The sequence below is a fragment of the Coturnix japonica genome, chromosome 7 (genome assembly GCF_001577835.2).
Source record: "Coturnix japonica isolate 7356 chromosome 7, Coturnix japonica 2.1, whole genome shotgun sequence".
Lineage (NCBI taxonomy): Eukaryota > Metazoa > Chordata > Aves > Galliformes > Phasianidae > Coturnix > Coturnix japonica.
The window spans coordinates 2,107,211-2,126,064 of record NC_029522.1 but is presented as its reverse complement, the minus strand read 5'-3'; the positions used below and the strand labels follow the sequence as shown (position 1 = coordinate 2,126,064).

The 18,854-nt window shown below is 39.2% G+C and overlaps 1 protein-coding gene across 9 annotated transcripts in view; it reads left to right on the top strand.

Annotated features, from left to right (window-relative positions):
* ADARB1 (adenosine deaminase RNA specific B1) overlaps positions 1-18,590 on the top strand; it is a 64,988-nt gene extending 46,398 nt beyond the window's left edge. For 8 of the 9 annotated variants that reach the window (XM_015867798.2, XM_015867799.2, XM_015867796.2 and 5 more), the window contains 4 exons: positions 886-1,054; positions 9,020-9,201; positions 14,743-14,921; positions 15,659-18,590. In XM_015867798.2, coding sequence (XP_015723284.1) covers positions 886-1,054; positions 9,020-9,201; positions 14,743-14,921; positions 15,659-15,835 — 707 coding nt within the window. In that variant the 3' untranslated portion in view covers positions 15,836-18,590. Of the gene's footprint in view, positions 1-885; positions 1,055-9,019; positions 9,202-12,176; positions 12,297-14,742; positions 14,922-15,658 lie in introns of those variants that run through there. The other variant, XR_004307863.1, reaches the window with a different exon arrangement.
* Positions 18,591-18,854: the final 264 nt, after the last annotated feature.

Genomic DNA, 18,854 nt, shown 5'->3' with positions numbered 1-18,854 from the left:
AGCAGCAATATTTTAGTATTGGTGTTTAAAGTATTATTTGAGCACGTGGAAGTGACATGGTTGAAATTCAAACGTCTTCTTTCCTTTTAGTGCAGATGTGTATTAGTCAAAGGTCTAAGCTGTTCGTACTGTATTGTAGAATTTAGATACAGACTGATCATCCATATGGTCCACATATTGGCCTTCCAATATTTGGAGGGAGGTATAAACAGGAGGGGGGAACGACTATTTAAGAGGGTGGATAGGGATAAGACAAGGGTGAATGGTTTTAAACTGAGATGGGGGGTTAGGTTGAATATTACGAGGAAGTTTTTCACCCAGAGGGTGGTGATGCTGGAACAGGTTGCCCAAGGAGGCTGTGGATGACCCATCCTTGGAGGCATTCAAGGCCAGGCTGGATGTGGCTCTGGGCAGACTGGTCTGGTGGCAGGGCGTTGAAAAGATGATCATTGTGGTCCTTTTCAACCCAGGCCATTCTGGGATTCTATGATTCTGTGGTCTTCAAGACACAAAGATAAGCCAGTGATTCAGCAAAGATAAGCAAAGTGAATCAGCAAGCGTTCTTACAAAACTTGTCAAGCCATCTCAGTGTTTCCATTTTTAATGGTCATTCTCTGTCCTGATCTGTTAATTGACTTCATTCTAATATTAAAATGCCTGAAACACTACTTACGAGTTTTCTGCTGACTGTGGAAGGCTTGGTTTAATTGCAGTTTTAGAAGACACAATGCTTATTGCTGTAACTAAAGTGTAAGGAAAGATAGAAATTGTTATGCAAACAGCAGCTATGCAGTCAAATGACTTTAATACTCTTCTCATTAATGCTGCATGTAAAATACTTTGAGAATGTTTCTTGGTTGATTGTAAGTAACTTTTGTCATTTAGATCAAGGGGACAGACATCCAAACCGCAAAGCGAGGGGACAGCTACGAACAAAAATAGAATCTGGGGAAGGGACGATCCCTGTGCGCTCCACTACCACTATCCAGACATGGGATGGAGTATTGCAAGGAGAAAGGCTACTTACTATGTCATGTAGTGACAAGATAGCAAGGTGAGAGACTAAACGATTACTTTTTCTACTGTTGCCTTTTATTGCTGAATAAGAAAGGAGGGATGCATGGCAGTTATAATGAATGTGCAGTTGTTGATTGCTTTCATTGCTTAGCTGTAGCATGCCCGTAATTCCAGTGATTCTGATTCCTCACCAGCAGTTGGTGTCAGACCTCCTGCTGGCTTCAGAAGTGAGATGAAAACATCTGTCATTTCAGGTACTTCAAGTCATGACAGCTTTCTTTTGTATTTATATCACAGGAAAATATCAGAGGAAGTCCTTTTCCCCCCTGGTCCCAACACAGCATTAGCAAAAGAGTGTGATGAACATATTACATTAGTTAAACTTGAATTAAATCTTCTGATGGTATAAATACTTGTATATCAATGGAACATACGTATTCCATGGACAGATTTAGATTTATGCTATTGTAATAGAAAGAGTAGATATAAAAATATAAATATATATAAAGTATGAATTTAAAAAAAGTCTACTTTATAGCATACATATATACTTATGTATAAGTATATATATGTGTCCAGTTAATTGATGAGCACTTTTAATTTCTAACATCACAATCATTTAAATTTTAGTTTCAATATTTTTATTGTAATTAAATATTTTGTTTCCAGTGCAAGTACTTTTATTTATATTTTATCCAATACCTTCTTTCTGGTCATTATTGAGAGGCAAATATTGAGAGATCAAAAGACTTCTTAAAAATTGGGAATGGACAGATGATAACCCACCAAATTTAGAAGTAGTTTCCTTAAAAAAAGCATCAGAAATCTATGAGAGTTGCTGGAAAATTGTAATTTTTTTAAAAATGAGTCTGTGTGTGCAGACTCTTTTTTTCTTGTGAAATAGATAGAGAATACCAAGGTTTGTGGCTGAATATATTTCAGTAGCTATAGCTGTTCTGTGTAGTCACAGTCTGATGCAAAATTTATTAAGTGTATTTTAACATAGAAAGACATATTTGAGCTATAATTATGAACTGCATACACCAAATTAAAAAAAAAGTACAGGGGTGAATTTTAAGTAATTGCTTTTCCCCTCTAGTCTTGTCTCAAGTGATCACCATCCCCAAGGAAGAAAGACATTTTACTCTAGTATAAATCCCTCTAACATAAATGATTAAGGCCTTTCAGAAGCTAGGGTGGAGGGTTGTTGAAAAGTAGTTCTACAAAAGTGACATTGAAATCTTTTTAATAATATTTTCAACAAATCGCAAAACAGATTTCCCAGCTTCATATCAATTACTTCTTCTAACCATCTGGTGTGGTACTCAAGCTGCATTCATTGACTTCTTTTATCACTTCATCATTGCTGTTAGTGAAAGTAAAAAAATGAAGTCAGTTATTGAAGCTAGAACACATTTGACTATTTTGTTGATTTTGTGTGATGCAGAACAGAATCCATCTCTCGCTTGCGTAGCTAGCTGTCACCTCTCCTTGGGGCTAATGGGAATAATTTTGTTTGTGCCAGTGAAGGAAGCAAATAGAACCCTTTGACACAGAACAAAGACTGTATGACGGGTAAGGAGGCCCAAATTTTCATATTCTTTTTTTTCTTTACTTTTTTTTTTTTTTTTTTTTTACATTTCCCTGACACATATGACCATGTTTTGTCCATCTGAATTTGAAAGAATGCATTGCTTTGTAGTTTCCAGCAGTCAGTACTCCAGAACACCCCTGCCCTGTGTGCTTCCACTGAGGTTTCCCAAAGGTTCACAGTGCCAGCCTGAAAAATGTGTGGATAAGTACTGTGTGGAGGATTACATGGGCAATCCAGAGCAGGAAGACTCTTTCTGTATAAACAGCCATATATGTGTGGATTATATGCATAACCCAAGCTATTATTTTCAGTCTCTAATGCTCTTTTGATGTGTGCTTTCCAGCACCCTCCTTAGTTTGGTAGGAATATCCAATAAACTTGCAAAATTTTTGCTAAGCTTCTTTATCCTGCAAAGAACTGCTAAAAAGTAGAATTTCTGCAGTGATTGCTGCTCATTACAATGATGGGCCAAGCCCACCATTAGTAATGGGTGAGATCTAGTGCAAGAGCATCCTGGGCTGACTGTACATTGGCAAGCTTGGCCATCTCCAGCCATGGCTTGTGTTGTGCCATGGGCTGAGGTAGTACATGTGAAACAGCTCTTGAATCTGCTGCCTTGCTCCAGCTAGCTCAGCTTACCTCATTCTTCCTTAGCTGTGGCAGATACTCAGCATGCCTTTCTCTCTCTAAGTAACCTCCTGAGAAAGCACTTTGTGCTTGTGTTGGAAGAGGCAGGAAAAAAGAGAAAAAGAGATCTATAGCTGTGCTTTAGGTAGAAAGAAAGTAAGGGATGCTAAACTCTAACTCTTAATGATTTCTCCAAGTAAAAATTCTGGAAAACAGCAACAGGCCTGTGTGGATAAAAGAGAATGTACTCTAATCTGAATCAGGAGCATCTGAACAGGATTATCCCAGTGTCTTGGTGACATTTCAGAGCAACTTTATTCTATGACTAGAATACCTGTTTGGTGGCATTATCTGCACGCATTTGTTTTAAAAAAAGATCCTAAGCTTGTTCCACAGTACTTCATTATGCACATTTTTTTCCTTTTTTGGTATGTTTTTCCCCTACATTAATTTCAAGCTTTTTGGCTTCAAATAAGTAGTTACTTAATTTCTCACAAATCATTCAAATCTGGGTTTGCTATCTTGATAAGTAGAATTAATTTTTTTTTTATTTTATTTTTTTTAACCCTATTTCCTTGCTAGGAAGGCTCTGGGATTTGAGAAGTGGTTCAGTTGTGTAAAGGGGAAGGCATTGGTGGCCTTCTATCATAGAAGAGGGAAAAATATTACTACTTCACTGTGCAAGAACATCACGTACCTGCGTACTGACTTTGGTGTTATTCACAGCGTCTTATCCAAATGGAAGTTTGTAACTCTGTCTTTCTGTTTGTTCCCTTGATAGCTTCTCCTTCTTGACTCCACAGCCTAGGTGGGGACTGATTTTGTTGGTCCCCACACAGTTTGCTGCATCTTGCATTGTTTATCTCACAGAATGGCTCCACTGAAACTGCTGAGATGATCTGTAGGAAGAAGTTTCATTGGTTCAGTGCTTGCTTGCTTTCTAAAAGCAGTCATGGTGTATTTTCTAATGGCAAAACAATTCTAGGAGCTTACCACTACCCATGCTCAGCTGCTGAACCTCTCCTGCATGCTGCCTCTCCCTGTGCCATTTTCTGTGGAACTGTGCTGTAAACTAAACAAAGCTTTCACAGTGCAAGGCCAGGGATGTTTCAGGGCTGTGACACAGCACAGCTGTGGCAAGCCACAATGCAGGGATAGGACCTGATAGTGCTTTTATGTTCTGACCTTTGAAGAGTCAAGCTGCTCCCCTTTCCTCCCCCCTTTCCAGAGTTTTTGCACTTGACAGCCATCTCACTGATGGAGAGCTGTTCAGTCAAATAAAAACGGCCTTACTTGGATACTGATACCATTAACTGTAATGATGTTGAGACTCTCGACTCAAGTAGAGACAACTCTATTTAAGTGCCGTCAATCTGTAACTAAATCTTGTAGCTTGTGCTTTGTATCAGCATAAAAGCTGCTATTTAGAATGTCAGTTTAGCTTGTAATTTTATAAAACTCGTGAAAGAGAATCTCTTGATTCTTACGGTGACTTTAAGTCAGTACACTATCATCTATCATTTATATCACATGGGTGAATATCATGAGAGTATGCCACAGAGGGCATATCTATTATACTCAGATAGACAATCTTTCCCTGCAAAAAGCTTTACACGGGAGGCTGTCTCTGTGCCTGCTGAGGCTCTTTTCTTCCATGAAACTCTTACCTATGAGCCTGTAGACATGTCAGTATTTCCACTGGCATAATGCAACAGACAGTTTTTTGCTTAATCTTGTGCTTTTTTTTTTTTTTTATTTTTTTTTGTATTGCAAATGTGGTGCTACTTTCCTGTTTTGATGTTGAGAAAAGGTACTGCCTAGGTCTGGTTCACTCTGCTCTGCCCAGCAAGATTTGGATGCAGGATTAAGTCATTTTATGTGGAAGTTTTGTATTTTTGCCCATGGCTGCTGCAGAAGAGATTTCAATTACTGAATTAGTGGTGGAGGATTTTCTTCCATTACCTCTTTCTCAAGCCACCAAACTGCTGCACCGGAGCGCTGCACCATGGCCAGGATCTGCATCCAGTCTGCTGCAGTCTGGTGCTGCAGTGTGGCATCGCAGTGGAGAGGTTCCTTTCTGTGTTAGAAACTCACTGTGAGCACTAAAATATTTGAGTTTGCAAGCTTGATTTACGCAGCTTCAGTTACTCAACTTTTTTCTCATGCTAATTATATACTGATGTGAAGAAAAAATCGTATTTTTAAATGTTTCACTGGCTTGGTAGAAAAGGTAGAAAAGCTGAATTTATTAACATTTTTTGTAATAAATCTTGCACTCTGTGCTATGCACCTCATGATTTAGAGTGAACCTATGCAGAATTAAGTCCATTCACTTCAAAAGAAATTGTGGTTTTAGTGAATTTTAGTACTAAATTGATAACTTTTGTTGACAAATGTTCTGACAAGTCCTGCTTGTGAACTGGGATGAGTCAGTTTTACCATGTCAGGTTTCAATAGATCTGTGGCTGTTGGAAAATCAATGCATTGTATTGTTATAGCTTATTCTCAGTAGGTATCTGCCTGTAGAGGAGGTTTTAGTGTATGTACTAATGGGAGAAAGAAATTGTTAGCCAGAAAGAAGTACAGTCTAAATAGGAACAAGCAAATCTCTGTGTAATCCTTCCTTTCTGCCACTGTTGCAATGTATAGAACTTGTTTTAAGCTTTGTGTTTATCTGAGTCACTATCAGTTTCTAAAAGAATTATGTATTTCTATGGATAATTACATATTATTTCATTGAAACAATTGAAATTTAAAGCAAATGTTATAAACTCAACCCCAGCCAATAGGTTTTAAGTTCTTAAGGCTTTGCACATATGAATGTTTTCTGCAAACCTTGTACTTGCAGCAGGCCAGTTGCTCTGAATCCAGTAGAGACACACCAAGGTGGTAGAAGTGATAAAGCTCATTCCAGCAAAAACCAGAGGCATGGGCAAGTTACTAAAGGATAGCTACTGTAGTACAGCTGTCATTTTCTGTGCCAGCCAAGATCACTGGGTGTGGGAGGTGGGAGGAAGCAACAAAACACATGCTCTAGAAATACTGAACGTGAAAGCCAGGCAGAGGATCTGGCAAAAGTTTGATTTAGGGAGCCAGAGGTATACTCTGGCCTTTAAAAAATGTCTATCCATCACTCAAATACTGTTTAGGAAAAATGAAACCTGATATGCCTAACCAAAAGAAGCTTAAACTTCAGATTCAACTGTGAGAACCTAATTTGCTGTGTTTACTCTTCATATTTTTCCAGATGTTTCTTCCATAATATCTGCCGGTATTAGTAGTCCTTATGCTTCTCTATGCTTCGTGTAGGTAATACTGCCAATATCAAGACAATATTGCAGTTTATTTGGCACTTGAAGTACTTCTGTGCTTTCAAAACTCTAGTCATGGCAAAATCCATAGTAGGGTGTCTAGATTCTGGGAAGCAATAGTTTTCTCTTGATACATTTAATCTTATGTTTGACTGTTTTGTGCATTTTCACCATCACAAAAAATAGATTTTTATTCAATGTAATACATATACCTTATTTTCAATTAGTACAGTATTTTCATTCATACATTAGAGCAGACTTTTTTAATGACAGGTGAGTAAGCTCATGCACACTTCTTCCATTTTCGTCCTCAGTAAAGATATGCAGATAAGTTGTTTCATTGGGGTACAGTTTTTTTCTACTCCTTTTTCAACATTTTGCAAGCCAAAATGTGTAGTTCCATCTTTCAAAGTAATGAAGCAGTTGTACTATATACAGTTACTAGCCTGAACTGATGATGTGTAGCCATGCCATCCCAGGACAAAGTACAAGGCACGCTGTTGACATACTCCTCTTTTCTTAGGGGAACCTTGTAAGACAGTTTAGGATGTACATTTAGTTAAGGATGACAACCAGCCCATATGAGCACAAGAACTTCTGTTATGCTATTTTTTATTTTTATTAAACTCCAAAACAAACTTGCCTTCTGCTTGTTTATCCAGTTTTCTGGGTGTTGCTGTTGTACTCAGTTGAACAATTTTAATAGTGCCAAATTGTTTGCAAGTATACCTCAGAAGAGAGTACAGTGGAAATACTCTACAGGAGACTGAGGCTTTAAAAGGTGTTTCATGTGACAGTCACATACAGATTGAGAGCTAAAACTTGATCAAATTAACACAGACACAAAAGCTCCTCAGTATTTTGCTCCTATGCATGCCAGATTCCTGCTGCCAGACTTGGTCCAATGTGGATCACAGATATGCAGACAGATATATGGTTGGAATCTATGGAACAGCTAAGTAGTCCAAGAGTATATTTGCCTGGAGATTGTTTTCATCCTGCCCATGAGTATTGCAACCAAGTACAAATATCCTCCTCGGAAGCAGGATGCAGACAGTTTGGTTAGGATTTAAAGAACAAGCTTTCCTGTACAGTGATGAGATACTGGGGTCTTGCAGTCGCAGTGCTTGCATTCTGGGATGAATGGTTTGTCCGCTGCCAGGTACCTTGGAGGCACCAGCTACTGTTTGTGACTGAGGATCGTAGAATCACAGGATCATTAAGGTTGGAAAAGATCTCTAAGATCATTTAGTCCAACTGTCCACTAAACACCAATATTGCCCACTAAACCACATCCCTAAGTGCCACATCTACACATTTCTTGAATACCTCCAGGGATGGTGACTCCACCTTCATGGACAGCCAGTTCCAGTGCCCAGTCACTCTTTCAGAGAAATTTTTCTTAATGTTGATGTTACAGTTTGGCTTTCTCTGACTGAATGATCCTATCCATCTCCTGCATTAGGCTGCAGCTGCAAAATGAATCACCAGACATATTAGTACAGAAGTAAGGCAATGGAATTTGTTCCTGAAGAGGATGCTGACAGTAGATCTTGGTTGCCTTGCTCAGGATTTCGCTAAGCTGGCCTCTGAAATTCTGTTCAGTGTCATAGCTATATTACTGTAGCCACATTCTGTTCAAGAGAGGACGGGTTGAAAGCCCTGCAGAGAAAGCCCCAGGGGTTCTGGTGGATGAAAAACTGAACATGAGCCAGCAGCGTGCTCTTGCAGCGTGGAAAGCAAATGGTATCGGGGGCTCCATCAGAGGAGAGGTGGCCAGCAGGCACAGGGAGGTGATTGTGTCACTCTACTCTACCCTCGTGAGGCCACAGCTGGAGAACTGCATCCAGATCCGGGGCCCTCAATACAGGAAAGATTTGGAGCTTTTGGAGAGGGTTCAGAGGAGGGCCATGAAGATGATCAGAGGGCTGGAGCACCTCTCCTATGAAGACAGGCTGAGGGAGCTGGGCTTGTTCAGCCTGGAGAAGGCTGCGGGGTGACCTCATTGTGGCCTTCCAGTACTTAAAAGGGGGTTATAAACAGGAGGTGAGTCAACTTTTTACAAGGGTAGACAGTGATAGGACAAGGGGGAATGGTTTTAAGCTTGAGGAGGGAAGGTTTAAATTGGATGTCAGAGGGAAGTTCTTTGCAGAGAGAGTGGTGAGGTGCTGGAACAGGCTGCCCAGAGAGGCTGTGGATGCTTCGTCCCTGGAGGTGTTCAATGCCAGGTTGGATGGGGCCCTGGGCAGCCTGGGCTGGTGCCATATCTGGAGGTTGGTGGCCCTGCCTGGGTGGGGGGATAGAACTTGATGATCCTTGGGGTCCCTTCCAACACAAGCTATTCCGTAATTCTGTGAAAGTCTGGTCCATTGTGATTGACTGCTGTTATGTCTGGCAGATGTTGCTTGTTCCATTAAAAAGAAAGTTTTTTGTTTTGTTTTGTTTTGTTTTGTTTTTCCCTCCCTCTTAGGTGGAACGTATTGGGTATTCAAGGAGCCTTACTTAGCCTCTTTGTGGAGCCAATTTACTTCTCTAGCATCATCTTGGGGAGTTTATATCATGGGGATCATCTATCCAGAGCCGTATACCAGAGGATAGCAGAGATAGAAGATCTACCACCTCTTTATACACTCAACAGACCTTTACTTAGTGGCAAGTATCTAATGGAGAGAGCCGTACCGGTAACAAAGTCTGTTCCAGTAGCATTGTGATTTTGCAGTTCTCAAAACCTTGGAAATTAAGTATTGTGAGTAAATTGGTTTCTGGTTACAACACAGAAGATATGGTGTAAACCTAGTAGGGATACACAGAGATACCATAGCAAAAACTTGTCGTCAGTTAAAAGATGGCAAAAAAAAGCAAGGTATGAACTGAATGCACTTTCATGTAATTGCTATCTAGATTGTGCCTTAGCAATAGGTGAGGCAAGTTGAAGGCCCTGGCTCAATGAAATCTCTTATTATCTATGGGTTAGTGCATTACCTCTCACTTTCGCTTCTCTTACAATTGCAGATATTTATTGAATAGCTATGTCATTTATCAGTTTTCCAACATAAAAATATTTGGCTCACAATCTTGAGGCCAGTATCCAACTAAAAGCGGATGAAGAGACAATCTCAGATGTCACTGCTTGTATTTTATTTTGTTATCCATTGTTGTTGGTTGCAGAATTAGCTTTAGTGAGCATGGCACCCAGCTTATTTGCATGACATAGGTGTCACAGTGTTTTCATTTTCACTTCTTAGTTAATGCACAAATGCTGCATTTAGAGCCTGCTGGAATGTCCCTGAGAAATACTGTTTTGCCTTCTTAAGTATTAGCTGGCCGACAACAAAACAGCCAAACCTTGCAGGTAACTAGCAGCTGCCTTTGAAACTTCAAGGATTATTCTTTAGCACTTCACAGATTCTAGACTCTAGTGGGGCTGAGAGTATTTGAATTAATTTAATAAAATAATAATTTGAATAATTTAAAAAGGAAAGCTCTAAATTGTCTTAAAGAAAATATTAAAAAAAAAACTAATTACAGTAATGTTGTGGAAGCTTTAAAACTGAAATCTCTTATACTTCCTAACTTATATCATGTACTTATTATACACTGTGTGCATTGCATTGTTCTGTAGAGCCAGGCTTTTGTCATGTCTGTTTATTTTCCAGGGAAAAAAAAAAAAAAAAAGAAAACATCAGCACTTTAAAGCATGTTTAAAGTTCGACATAGATTTTAAAGATAAACATAGGGAGCTTGTCACGTTTTTAATTTATTTCATGATTCCCTGAACAAGAATGTACTATGATGTTGTGACATGTATATCCTTACAGTAGCAAGTAAGTAATAGAGACAACGTGCACAGTTCCAAATACTCAGTTGACCTATATTGACCTAATAGCTGTATTGACCTATTAGTTGATGTGTGGAGTGCTGCTGATATCTGATGTCTGGGAATTTTAAGAAATTCTTCAAGACAGCACATCTGGAGGGTGGCTGTTATCTTTTACACAACATATATAAGAGCACGTTGGCTTTGTAAAAATCTTTTCTTCTGAAATAGTGTTATCACCTGCCTGTTGTGACATAGCATCATCTGTTTAAACAGTTCAGCCAAAACTCACTGGGCAGTAGAGAGAGTTCCAAAGTGTTCTCAGCTGTTGAGTTTCATGAAAATGTATGTCTCAAAATGCACAGGAAGCTTGTTTGAGAGGAGACACTAAGAAGAATTAATCTGATGATGATCCTTCTACTGGATTAGTCTTGAAAGCCAGTTTTCTGATCTGCGATGCTGAATTCAACTGGGGCCTAAGCATAGCTACACATCTACTGCTTGACTCACTTATTTCACAGTGCATTCTTACACGGAAATAAGCACTGTGGGAGCACCTCTCCCAGATTCCAGTCTCTCCCTTATTTGCACAGTTGTGGAGTCATTACTTATTTTTAACAAGGGAGTCAACTAAAACAGAAATAACTGTTCAGTTATGGCATTCTGTATTTCCCCACTGTCTCCCAACTGGTTTAGCTGAGAAAACACTGTAGAAACTGTTCTTTTTATCTCTTATAAGACAACTTTTGTGTCTGCAGGGATGGTTGCATTAAGATGAAGTTACCCACTCTACTGGTAAAAATAATCTTTCATCAAATGTTCTTTCTTTCTTCATAGGAGATTTTCTACTTATATATCCTTTTTTTTCCATCGAGATAATTGGAAGCATGCATATCAGAGCAGCAGCTTTTCAGCTGAGAGTGCAGGAAACCCTTATGTTGGCAGAAAATTCCTCATATGTATTACCAGTTATTTATCTATAGTGAATTTCATCTGCCTTGAAGAGAAGCTCCAGCCTGTGAACGTACCCACATTCTTTTGCAGGCGGTCCAGATTAAAACACTTAATGTGTTTTTTTGTATTCAGCAAGATGTTGACAACCATGGAAGGAATTTCTAAAGATTTTAAATATTCATCATTCACCAGTTCTCTGAATGGTTACTGTGTTTGCTTTTTAATTTTATTGAGTTTGCTTGTTTGTTTTTTACAAAAAAAAAAAATCCTTCAGCAGAATCTTTGTTGATTTCTGGTGTTTCCTGGTACCTTCCCATCTCTTTCACTTTTGTGTTTTAGCCCCTTCCCTCCTTTGGATGAAGCTTGGTGTGAGCTCTGTCAGGCTTTGACCTTTGATTTTATTAGACCTGGTTATAAGAATATCCAACAAGAGGTTCAGAGCAGTGTTCTCTAAAATATTGTAGTTGTAGCACTTTTCACAGTAGAGTAAAATATTTTACTTTCTATCCTATCTACTAGTTTCAGTTTATTGTGTTGCGTTCATGTCTAGCTTTTGAAAGAGAATATGTGATCCACCTAAAGTACTGTCAGATACTTCGCTTTTGCAACCTTAGTTTCCTATGCCTGCTGCCTGTGATCCACCTTCAGAAGCTCCTTTGGCATTTTTCCAGGGTTCATGGAGATAACTGCTGCTTACCAAGCTGTCATCTAAGTATTTCTGAAATTCAGAGTCATTTTTGTTTGCTATTACATCAAAATAACCTAAGAAATGCAGCTGTATAACTGCTGCTGAAATATATTGCATGCTGGATGTTATGTTCAATGCCATCTTCATTTGATAATCCCTTCTATACAGCCTCCACTGTGCATGAGCAAGGTGGTAGAGAAATGTTGGTTGTCTCCAGTGTTTGCTGAAAGAGTTGCACACACTCTATATGTGTCGGTCTGGAGAGAGAATCACTCACTACAGGAAAATGTAAGGCAGCATTTTGTTTTTTAAATGGAAATAATGCTCTTTCGCAGTAATAAGAAAAGGAGCAAAAGGTCTTTTTCGCAATACTGAATGTATGATATCCGATCACCATACTTGTTCAGTGGCACATGAAACGAGCAAAAGTATAGATATTTTTAAGTTAAGTTAAAAATATCTCATGTGGTCGCCGTTTTTAACCCCTCTTGCCTCAGCAGGTTTGATAAGTTCTCCAGTATGATCTGCTTCAAGCAAATGACTCTGTTTCACATAAGCTTCATAAAACAAGCTTGAACTTACACACTTATGAAGAGTCAGTGTTCAGATTCCTTTTGTTTCTGCTCTCAGTTAATAGTTTTTTTAGGTGTAGACCTTCTATTGTGTGACTCATGGAGCGGTAGGGTTTGTTTGCTCTGCAGTGTTTGGTCTTTAATGGCACAGAAGCAGCTGTGTTGTGCATGGTTGGCTCCAGTTTTCATGTGACTCGATGCACAGATTTTTTGGCAACCACTCAGAATGGACAGCAGAAGTTGTGACAATCTCTCCTGAAAGAAACTGGAAAATAATAATAAAGGAAACTGTCATTCTAATTCAATTTTTTCAACTCCTATTTTAAGCAAATGTTGAATAGTGGGTCTATGGCACTATTTATTATTTACTTGGCTTATTGTCTGTTACAGTGACTAGGTTGATGTAAGTCAAGCATAACAATATATCAGCATCTGAAAATTCAATATGATCAATATTTCAAAACGTTTATTTAGTAAGTGAGGAACTGTTTATCTGAATTTTGCTTTGTTATTTTGGATCTAGGACCTCATAGCTCTCACATACTCTCATCTTTGTATCCTACAAGGGGGTGCAGGACCCAGAATTGCTGTAAGACCCGGGCCAATAAACAAATCCTGCGTTTATCTGCTTTAGGCTGACTTAACTTTGCTTATTAGATTGTATTTCAAATGCCATCAAGAAATGCATCTTGCTGCAATGCCTATATTGAATTCATACAAATTTACTAGATTATTTTCAGTATAGGACCTAGCAAAGACTCAGTACTAAACAGACTTTCAGAGAGTTATACTAAAGTAAAACGGGATTTTTATTTATCAGAAAAAGAAAAAAGCAAGCATCCCTGTCTCCTGTCCCCTTTTTCTTCCCCTTCTCGTGGGACAATTGAGACATACGAAGTTTCACCACCACTGTAATGTGTGTGAGGCCACCATGCTGCACAGCCATTCCATGGTGCTTAAGTTTAAGTGCAGCTTAAACCACTTGTACCACTGGCCCTGGCTGCTGCCTAAGAGCACTGGGGACATGCTGAGAGCATTCCTGAGACGTGCAGGAAATGGGCTGTGACACTTGAGTCACAGTTACTGGTTTTGGACATCTTAAGCAGTAATGAGCATGTGGAGTGGAGAGGCAGCTGAAGCTGCATTTATGACAAAAGAGTCAAGGGTCTGCTGGTTTTGGCTTTCTGCATAGGATGCTGAGCTTGGGTCTCACTTTGTCTAACGTGGATGCCCACAGCATCTCTGGCTGTGCCTGTGCTAGCTGCACCATGTCCCTGTGGTGAGAAGTGCTGTCATGTGAGACATCCTCTGCTGATGAGAACCAGAGTGAGGTCAGACTCCCCCTGAAGCATTCCTCTTCTCACAGATACTAGGAGGCAGGTTAATCAATAAACAGAAGTGTTACTGGTTCCTGGCTTGTCTTTCAGGCACTAAGGCTTGCATTTGAACATGTAAAACATTTGTGCAGCATTTATTCAGCTCTGAACAACCTTGTAAGGCAGTTGTATTTATGTAGAAATATTATGTAGAAATAATGGTAATTTTAATGAAAGATACTCCACATCTACTGAAATGTGGATGCCTTGATGCCTTAGTTTGCAAGACTTTGTCAACTCATACCACCACTCTGATCTAACTCCATTTTTTTTACAAGGGAAAGGGAAAAAGCACATTGTAGACGCTTGTAAATAGGACTGACTGCTTTAAATAAGATTGCAGTTCCAAGTTGTTAGTTGAATTGTAATTGTATGTGCTGAGACGTGATGAGAGTTCATCATTCTGCACTGGTTTTTGCTGTGCCAGAAGCTCTGAAGAAAATTAACTCTATCACAGCCAAAACCAGGACAATGTGGCATGGTGCTAATATCACTGCCCACGTGGAGCTATACTACAGTCTTATACGTAATCCTCCACTGAGAACGCTGGTTTCTCATAGCTCCACCTACGCTCAGCTGCTGAACTAGAAATGACAGAGTGAGAGATGATTTTTAATCACGATGAGGATGAAATATGCACGGCAGTATTTCCATGATTCGGTGGAAAATCTTCAGGAGAACATCCCCATAGAAAAAGAATTGTTTGTGATGTGATTTCAGTAGCCTAATAAGAAGAATGATTAGGAGTTAGTGTTTATTGTTGTCATTAAATCTCTCTTCTTTCAGGTATTAGCAATGCAGAAGCACGCCAACCAGGGAAAGCACCAAACTTCAGTGTAAATTGGACAGTGGGAGACGCTGGTCTTGAAATTATTAATGCTACAACTGGCAAAGATGAAATGGGACGTGCATCTCGCCTCTGTAAGCATGCTTTGTACAGCCGCTGGATGCGTATTCATGCAAAGGTATATACTCCAGACTGGAACATTTTTCACTTTCGCTTTATTCTTTATAGCATGTCCATGTGTATTCAGAAACCATTTGTTGTCTTAAGTTGAGCTTAACATCAGCTACCAGTGCATGTCGTAATGGAAGATAACACACTTATTTAAGTTATTTCATTGTATCACATCTGGTACAAAATGCATGCAAGGATCTGATAATCCTCGGTTATAGCTAAGTAAAGCTCTTAACTCCTTTCCTTTTGCCTTCTCATTGTAATTTCTTTGGAAATACAATCCCAGTTGTGCTGAAATCCAGCCGATCGAGTTTTCACTCTGTCCTTAAACAGTCAAATAGTATTTAACTTTTCACTGAAAATGGCTTTTCAGTGTCTAGATTTTTTTCTGCCAAAGGACATGGGTAATCCAGAAGAAGCTGAGGGCTTGCTAAGTGTAGTGGAGCTACTGCAGCACTGCTGAAAAGTGAAGTCCAAAGATTGCTTCTCTCTGTATGTGGTTTGGTTCTTCAGGAGGACATGTTTTGCGAGAGGAGAAGTGTGAACAGTTGCAGTGAAACTGCATACAGAGCCACAATGGCTGGAAGTAGTACCTTGTGGTTTTGGCTTGTTGCCTTTGCCTGTACATTTGGTTGAGTAGTTCATTACCTTGTTTTCTGATTGCTATTTTAATAACTCAGTTGCTTTCCAAATATTTGTCTGAATAAATCATTTCCTCTCTTCTTGTCTTTTTCATCTGCACAGCTTTCATCCAGCTTGCGCTTGAAGATCTTAAAGCCCAACCTGTACCACGAAACCAAGCAAGGAGCCACCGAGTATCAAACTGCCAAAGAGTGTTTATTTAAAGCATTCCTGAAGGCGGGACTTGGAGCATGGGTGGAGAAACCCATAGAACAGGATCAGTTTTCACTCACTGTCTAATGCACAGACTGCACAACAGTTTGGAAAGGGAGTCACTTTGGAAATCCTGGTGTCCAGCATTGCTTTCTGGCACTTCCACGCCTGTTAAAACATCTTTTTACTGTTTGGAGCCATCAATTTTTCTTTTTTGAAACTTGGTAGTAACTGTCTAGGTTTTGCCTAAGTGTTGAAACTCAATAATAATCTGACACATAATTGTATATTTTGTTATGGGAAAGTAATTTCTGGTGTATTTCTAGAAATACTTTTACTGTAGAAAATCTGCAGTAAGGGTGTCCTCACAGTATACAATGACTCATTTTTTCTGGGTTAAAATAGTTGCTTTTTTAATTCAGTGTCATCAAGTGCATGAAGAAATGAATATTTCTTTAGATTTTACACCACACTTTTAAGAAGTAGCTTAATTTTTTAAAAGGAAAATAGGCAACAAAGTAGATCCTTCACCTCTGTTTTTGAATTGCAGGTGGTGTTAGCATATAGATAACTAAGTCAGAATGAAGTCTGGACAACTAGTTTTCCCCACTCCTTTGCTCTTTAAAACCAGCTGCTGAGAAATTCACGTCTTTGATGTATGTATTTATTAGTCTGTGATCCCATTTTTAACATGCAGCTTTCTATTCCGGTTTTAAAAATACAGTTACCTCCCATTTACACACATTGTGAAGTCTTTTTCTTTTCAACCATTATAAACTGGAAACAACAAAATGATTATTTGTAAGTTAAGAAGTTTAGTCTATAATGTGCAGAACACTGTTTAGAAGTAGGTGATTTGTATATCCTTTGAAGTCATTAGAACACAATAATAACTACAACATGACAACTTAGAAAAATGTGCTCATTTTGAGGTCACTAAGCTTGAATGGCCAAAAAAAGTCACTCAGTGAACGCTAATTGCTCTCTCTTTGAGGAAAGGAAAAGCACTTGTATGGACAAAAAAGTTGTTAAAACTTCTTTTCTGCTTTCATTCAAGTTGTTATGTCCTTTTTAAGATTTCATTACCTTTTGGTTTTACATGTGTGATGGTCTTCATGAAAGTAATTAGGTAAGTTGCTCTTAAATGTGGTTTAATTTGCTTTGACAATTAGTTAGGTCTTTTTCATAAAGATGTAAGCACTTCAGCTTTATGTACAAATGTAAAATAGAAAGAAAATATTTTAAGATTTGTTTGACTAGCTGGTGTACTGAAGGCACTTTTAAAAACTCTTTTTAGTATTTGCTTGTGGATTAGAGAATGTCTGAAACCAATTATCTGCCCCCAGAGTCTGTCCAAACACGTTCTGTGGCTCATACCTATTCAAGTGTCGTGCTTGCTTTCTGGAAGGTCCCTTGGTGATCATCGTTCTTTTGCAAACAGTGAAGGTGATGTTCCTTGACACAGAAGTTTGTGACACAAAACCTAAGCCAAGTATGTTGAAGCTGATGGGCCCTGTCCCTCAGCTCTGCCTCCCCACTTCTTGCCTGTGCTGTGCTGGACATCAGATCCATGGGTTGGTCCATACTTTGAAGTCAAGTTAGGGGTTGCTTTTAGACCCATGCTGGGTCAGATATGCACCTTTGGGTTGTGTTGGAACATCTGTGGAGGAAGGGAAGTTGAGCAGAGCAATCCCTTCGGCCAGCTCTATGGCTAAAGCCTTTGCCTTCTGAAACTTAAATTACCGTTCCTCAGACCAAGCATATCTGGAGGAGTTACCTACTACTTGGGCCATCGGAGGCTTTGTAGAAACCACTTCTATCTTATCATGAACACCAAAGAGACATGCTGCTTTGTTATTGAGGAACCCATTTTCAACTTCAAAAAACGGTCAGGCCTGGTAAATCACTGGTGCGTTAGTTTCAGCCTCTGGATTAGTGTCTTGGAAGTGGTGTGTTGAGACACGACTGGTGTGCTTTTGATGGTATTTCAGATAATAGCAAGCACTGCTACAGGAAGGCAATAAATCTGTGGTCTAGTGATCCCTTCAGAAAAGACTGATGCTTCCAGAGGCTACCAAGGTTTCCAGGTGCCAGTTGAACAAATGTGCGCTGTAGTGGACAGGCTGGCAGCTTAAGCTGTCCTGTCTGTTTCTGCATTAAAACCAAGAGTATTCTTTTGGCCTCTGCCAGCCCCACGAAGCAGTTTCTGAGTGCAGTCTAGGCTTTTGCCATTGTCATCTCACTGAGGTTCAGACTAACTTATTCTTAAGCTAAAAGTAATCAAATGGTTTTTGGTCAAAATTTGCAAGTGGTTGGTCATTTTCTTTTGAGATCAGTCTCATCTTTTTCATGTTGCAGAAATGCCTTTATGGCTGTAGATAAATCTGTGCATACATTTTGCAGGACTGGGGGAAAGCTGATTGCTCTGTGTGCGTTGTCTTGGGATCATTAAGTATGTATTTCATACTAGGTGAAGTACACATTTTTAAGGGACTCAGTCTGTTGATAAATGGCTAGTTTATAATTTCAAACAAATAATTTTTACCCATCTTTCTGAAGTACTCGATCTGTCTTTGGAGTTGTTTTGAACACTAGGAAAGGACTAGCTCAAACTATTTTTTGTACAGAGTCACAAATATGAGCAATATATTTCAGTATTATTATAGACATAGTTTTTTAAGAGCTGTTCAAATGAATAATTTTAATTAAACTGTAAAGGAAAGCTGTTCCATGCCACAGTCTTTTGATGAAGGAATGGTGTCAAAGTAAGAAGTTTTCTAGGGTTGTATGCAATCCATATCTGTCTTGTGGGAGTCAATAAAATACTGCTTGGCTTCCTTCACTTGTTTGTTCCTTTTTGTGCAGTTAACTTGTGAAAAATTGTGAGGGAACCCCTCAGTGCCCCCTGGGATGTGACCTGTCACACTGCCCCAACCTCTGCTTTGCCCTTGTCTGTTTCACTTGATGCCTTGTGCCAGGTGTGATTGCCGATGCTCCTGTATTCCTCATGAGTCACTATCACTGGGCATGCGTGAATAGCAATGTGTGTAATTTCAAGCAGTTATGAAATATAAGAAAATTCAGCTTCCAGCAGCTGCTGAATGTT